We start from the raw sequence: 6,518 nt of genomic DNA on the forward strand, positions 1-6,518 counted from the left end.
AACCGGGTCACTGGTTTTACCGGTTTTAGCCGGTTTCACCAGTTTTTCTCAAATCCGGGTTTTAAATCAAACCGGACTCGGCTTCTTCAACGAGTCACAGTCAAACCGTATTGACCGGCCGATCTGGCACAGTTTTCAAAACACTGGTAAAATGTAAAACTTCTAAGTAGAATTTAGGTTTTTTATTATTTTTTTCATTTTTGTGTATATTTTACTTAATATGAATCATTAGTAGTGGTAATTAGCAACGTGACATTCACATATATTCATGGAACGTCACGACAAGATGAGATTATAAAGATAGATTGCAGCGAAGTCACATTTTGCAAAGATCTAGTTCTAGATTGAATTGATATTTACTACGGTCGATGGAAATAAGCCAGTAATTGAATGCAGTAACGCGTATGGAAAATCGACCAATGCTTATGATGGTTGCTTGAAGACACAGTAATATATCTTTATATATCAAATTAATTTAATTTATAAATTCAGAATAATATATCAGATGAATGTAATAGTATATTATCATTTATCAACTATTATAAATTCATGATTAAATAAAATTGTTTTATGTGTTAGATCATGTTGGTTTATTCATGATGATGGTTGATGCCATCAAAAGATGTCTGATTTTTGGTGTGTAAAATATTATATCTTTTCTGGTCATCTTAGTTTTGCAATTGACTATTTTGTGTGTTTTCGTAGGAAGTCTTCTAACTATTCTTTATAACCAAAAAATAGAAGTATTCTCTAATAAGCATATTAGTTTTGCAATTGACCAAAGTTTTAGATTTTTGACTTTTCAAAGAAACATGCCGTATAAATATTTTCAGGGAAGAATTCTATAGAAGTTTTAGTACCGTCACATGAAGTCTTCGAAGTGTCGCAAGAAGTCTGCGTAGATTAGTATTGCAATTGACAATAAAGAATTAAACATCCCTATATATTAATCTTGGAGCATTACAACATGTTTTCGTAGCCTTGTGTCAACACTAGGATGATTCTTAGAATCCTTAGAAAAATAAGTTGGTCTATATAAATATATATTATTTTTTTATTAAACTAACTATGAAATTGATCAGTAGCGTACAAAATAATATTCTCAATTCTTTCTTTAAATAAAAGCTACGGAATTACCTAGTTTGATTAACCTATATATGACAATTAATGATTATGAATAATACATATTTGATAACAATTTTTGTATCCTCTCTCTTTTTTACTTAATTTTATATTATTAAAATAAATTTAAATCACATTAAGCATATAGTAAAAAAATTAGATTTTTTCTAATAATTTATATTTTGAGTTTTTAAAATGACTATAAATTGTAAAAGTCCCACATTGAAAACTTTGTGATCAATGGTTTTTTTCAAGCAAGTGACAAATGATCGTAAATCATATGAATATGAAGTCTCACTAATAGATATATATATATATATATATTAATATCATTTAAATTAAATTATATACTATATAAAAATATATAATATGTTAATTTTCAAGTTTGCATTAAAAATATCGGGATATTAATAGTTTAATTTTGAAATTTGTATTGAAAAATCTCACATTAAAAGTTTTGTGATTAACGGTTTATATTTTTGTTACAGAAAACATACAAATGTTAATAAAATCATATGAGTAGGAAGTGTCAATAATAAATATTTATATTAAAATATACTCTATATATATCAATGACAATATCAATAAAGTTTAATTATATACCATATAAAGTAAATATAATGATTGTTTTGATTTATTTACCAAAAACATGATTGTAAATAAACAAAAGGTATGGGTTATGATTTATGTGCTTACTATAATGTATATACTTTTATTTATAAAACATATTTTTTAAATAGGTGGTTTCTAATATATTATTTGATCTTGCCAATGCTAGAAATGCACTTCTTCAAATCGAAGTGTTTTTTAATATTGAAAGCACTATATACATATTATTTCATTCAGATTAAATAATTTAGTCCTGATTTTTATTCCTAAAAAGCTTTTAATGAAATATCATGACAAGATTTCAATCACCTCTTTTTGAGTTTGTTCGAAGAATGAAAGATTTGATCATTTGTCTAATATTTGTTTCTCCCTAATATCATATCTTGATATTATAATTGTAAGAATAAGAGATTTGAACTATTTATTATAATTTTTTTGGTTCATCATTTAATAAATCAAACAGTTCTTAGTTTATACATAGCTTACATATACTAAAATTGTAGAGTATTATATATACATTTTTATCGGTATACTCTTAAGTAACTAAACCTCAAAAGCATAAGTTAATAAAATAAGTAATTTATTTTGTTGTTTTGGAATTAGATGATTTTTAGACTGAACTGGTGAATATATACTAAACAGACATTTATATTTATAGTATGCACTTACATTCTATAACAGTTTGATATATTAGATTTGAACATTAACCTGTGAATAGAGATTGGCGGTGATTTTCTTGAAAATTTTGATTCATCGATATGTATATGGAGTGGAACTAATTTTTACAGATGTCCATCTTTTTAAATTGACACTTATGTAATTCACCGAATTAATAGAAGAAGTTAAAAAAAAAAAGAAACAAAACTCATATCAGTGAAACAGAAACAAGAAAGAAAGCACAAGTGTATAGAGGTAAAAAATAAAATAACTTATGGAGAGTCAATAGTAAACAAATCGAGAGCAGAAAATCTTATCTACTTTCGTCATTTTACAATCGATGTTGCATATCTGGTTTTGATGATCTGATCAGCCGCAAAACTTAATTTTTCTTTTGTGCATATAAAGTCTTAAAATAATTAAAATGAGTTGTAATATGTTCACTCTTCAACAACGATGATACATTTAAGAGACCAACATTTGTATTCGTCATTTTACAATCAATAAAAAGTTTAGTGTTGCAAAATGTTAAAACCATATAATGACCAATCATTAGCATAAAACTCACGCCGCACATGCACACGGGTTATCATCTAGTTTAATATTAATTAGAAGACTTCTTAGGAAGTTTTTTGGCAGCCTTCTTTTGTTTTACTCAAGGATTCTGGTCAAACCTGTAGAAGAGTTCTATAAAAGTCTTCTCTCAAAAATTCAAACATGGTCAAGTGCAAAACTAACATATGAAGATTTCTTGCGACACTTTGAAGACTTAGAAGTCTTCTTTGGAAAAGTCAAATATCTGAAAACTTTGGTCAATTGAAAAATTAACTTAATTATCGGAGAAGACTTCTCTACAATTTTTCTCTTGTATTTTCGAAAAAAAAATCAAAAAAAAGTAAGCCAATATTTATAAAGAAAGACTCTTCCTCCGTAAATTTACAAAGAAAGACTCTTCCTTCGTTAATTTTCAATCGCAAAGGAAGACTTCTTTCTACGTCAATATTTAATAAACTTACATTTCTCATAATTTAAAATGAATTTTAAGATTTTCTTGTTATTTCAAGTGTATTGGTCAAAATTAGGGCTCATTAATGAAATTCATAACTTAATTGGTTTATAATTATGAGGTTACAAACATTCATGTTTATTAATGTTTCTAGCTATTGAGAGAAGACTTTTTAAGAAGTATGCTGGGAAAAGTCTTCTCCGTTAGTTTTTGTAAAACTTGTATTTCAAGAGTGTTAAATAACGACAAGATATATTTTTAAACTTTTAAAAATATTAAGTAGTTTTAAGAATATCAAGTCTGGTGGTGTAGCCTGGTGATGGAGTGTGTCTCTTCTGCTCAATATCAAGTTCTGATCAATGGTACACCCTATGGAGACATTAAACCGACAAGAGGGCTGAGGCAAGGAGACCCACTGTCCCCTTATCTATTTGTAATATGCACAGAACTGCTGATTCAAAGGCTGAAAAAAGAAGAGAGCACAGGAGAGATTACAGGACTTAAAGTGGCAAGGGGTGCACCGGCGGTATCACATTTGTTGTATGCGGATGACAGTATGTTCTACTGCAAAGGGAACAACGAGGAGCTAGAGAACCTCACACGGATTCTGAGAAGTTATAGTTTGGTGTCGGGGCAGCGTATCAATTATCAAAAATCCAGCATCTACTTTGGCAAACCCCTTCCAGAGGAAAGGAGACCCGATATCAAACAACTACTTGGGATAGAACAAGAGGGAGGAGATGGAATCTATCTCGGCCTTCCTGAAGCTTTTGGTGGGTCAAAGGTGTCAATCCTGAGCTATCTGAAGGAAAGATTGAGCGAAAAAGTGCAAGGGTGGCAGACTAGGTTCCTCTCTCCAGCAGGAAAGGAAGTTCTGTTGAAGGCGGTGGCTCTGGCTCTACCAACCTATACTATGTCGTGTTTCCTTTTACCAAAGACGGTCTGCAAAAAAGATAGTCTCAGTGATGTCTGAATTCTGGTGGAGGAATAAGAAAGAATCCCGAGGAATCTATTGGAAGAGTTGGGAGTACCTCTGTCAACCGAAAACAGTTGGGGCTCTTGGATTCAGGGACACATTTTCAATATAGCACTGCTAGGAAAGCAACTCTGGCGTCTATTGTCTCATAAGGATTCCTTGCTCGCGAAAAATTTTCAAGAGCAGATTCTACGCAAAATAAGACCCCCTAAATGCTAGTCTGGGATCGAGGCCGTCTTACGCATGGAGGAGTACTCACGCAGCTCAACAGTTAATAAAACAAGGAGCAATAATGGTGATTGGGAATGGCGATGATGCTAAAATTTGGCAAGATCAATGGCTAGACCAGAAGCCTGCAAGGAAGGCTCAGGTTATGAGAAGTTCAGGAGAACTAGTGCTCGATTATGTAAGCCAACCTGAGAGTCAAGGATTTCCTGATCAACCAAGGTAGGGAGTGGAACCACAGTGTGTTAGAAAGGTTGTTCCCAACGGAGGAGAGGAGGAAGATTGAATTGATAAGACCCTGCGGGAATGGTAGTAAAGATGTATTGGTCTGGGACTTCAATAACACATGACATTACTCAGTAAAATCAGGATATTGGGTCCAGTTCAATATCATCAACAAAAGTAACAGCAGAGAGGAGTTAACACAGCCGAGCCTAGACAGTCTCTATCAGCTAGTGTGGGCCAGTACTGAGTCAAGCCCAAAAGTGAAGCACTTCCTTTGGAGATGTATCAGTAACTCTCTACCAGTTGCTCACAATATGTCCAGGCGACACATTGCAAGAGATGGGGACTGCCTTCGTTGTGGTCAAGTTGGAGAAACAGTGAATCATGTTCTGTTCCAGCGCCCATTCGCAAGATTGGTTTGGGCCTTGTCTCCGATCCCAGCGCCTCCAGAAGATGTCATGGGGAATTCTCTGTACTCAAATATCGATCACGCTTTAAACATCAAGAAAGCCTACCCAAGAGATGAGGTACAAAGTGAAATGGTTCCATGGTTGCTATGGAGATTATGGAAGTGTAGGAACAAACTGTTGTTTAACGGAAAAGAGTATGAAGCGATGAGTATTTTGAGGAAAGCTCGTGAGGATGCAGATGAATGGGAAAGGAGAAAGCAGGTTAACTTGAGTGTGGAAGGAAATAAGAGGGTGACACACCCCATTAACACTTCGCAGGCAAAACCGTGGAAACCACCTCCCACAAATTGGTTGAAATGCAACTCGGATGGAGCTTGGCATAAAGATAGGCTTAATAGTGGTGTGGGGTGGTTATGCAGAGATGGGGAAGGTCGGTTGTTATGCGCGGGAGCGAGTGTAGTTACAGGGCTGGAATCGAGTATTAGAACAGAGGCTGAGGCACTTCAATGGGCAGATGAATCTATGGCAAGGTTCAGGTAGGATAAGATTATCTTTGAATCTGATTCCTTGTCACTGGTTAAGATGTTGAATGAGGAAGAAGAGGTCTGGCCGATGCTATTACCGGTAATAGAAGCGATTTGTCAAGCTCTGAAACAAATCTCGAGTGTCGAAGTGAGGTTTTATCCAAGAGGTGGTAATAAGGCAGCTAACAGAATAATAAAGGAGACTTTCACATTTGTGTCCAATGTCTCTAAGTTATATTCTGTAGTGCCAGAGTGGATAAAATTCCAAGTAGAGTCTGACAAAAGTTGTATGGTGAAAAAGTTGGTTAATTGAAGTTGATGTTGAGTTAAAAAAAAAAGATCATAAGATATTTTTAATTTTCATGAGATTTAAGTAACTTCGAAGTCATATATCTATACATATTTAGTGTTATGAACTTATTTTATGATTGTTATGTTTTGGAACTTATATCATTGTGTTACAAACTTATTTTTATGTTGGTTATGTTTTTGAACTTATATTATTGAGTTATGAACTTATTGTTATGTTGAACTTGTGTCAACTGTTATATTATAAGGCTCTCTTTTAATTTTCACAACCATAATCTTAACAAAATATTTACAGTGAAGACAATAGTTTATGATCAGATGAACATGAATAAATGAAACAAGCATTAAAATATTTTTTTAATATATTAGAGATAAAATAAATATATTATTTACAACACTATATAATCTATCAAAACAAGAGTCTCGTAACCATAAAAGAAAACTAAACTTTAAGT

At 32.7% G+C, this 6,518-nt stretch overlaps 1 protein-coding gene across 1 annotated transcript; it reads left to right on the forward strand.

Annotated features, from left to right (window-relative positions):
* Positions 1-4,662: 4,662 nt before the first annotated feature.
* Positions 4,663-5,770, forward strand: LOC106409061. The gene is made up of 2 exons (XM_013849751.1): positions 4,663-4,817; positions 5,143-5,770. Exons 1-2 carry the CDS (start codon positions 4,663-4,665, stop codon positions 5,768-5,770), a joined length of 783 nt encoding a protein of 260 aa, XP_013705205.1.
* The last annotated feature ends 748 nt before the right edge of the window (positions 5,771-6,518 follow it).

This window comes from Brassica napus, chromosome C7, assembly GCF_020379485.1.
Source record: "Brassica napus cultivar Da-Ae chromosome C7, Da-Ae, whole genome shotgun sequence".
Classification (NCBI taxonomy): domain Eukaryota; kingdom Viridiplantae; phylum Streptophyta; class Magnoliopsida; order Brassicales; family Brassicaceae; genus Brassica; species Brassica napus.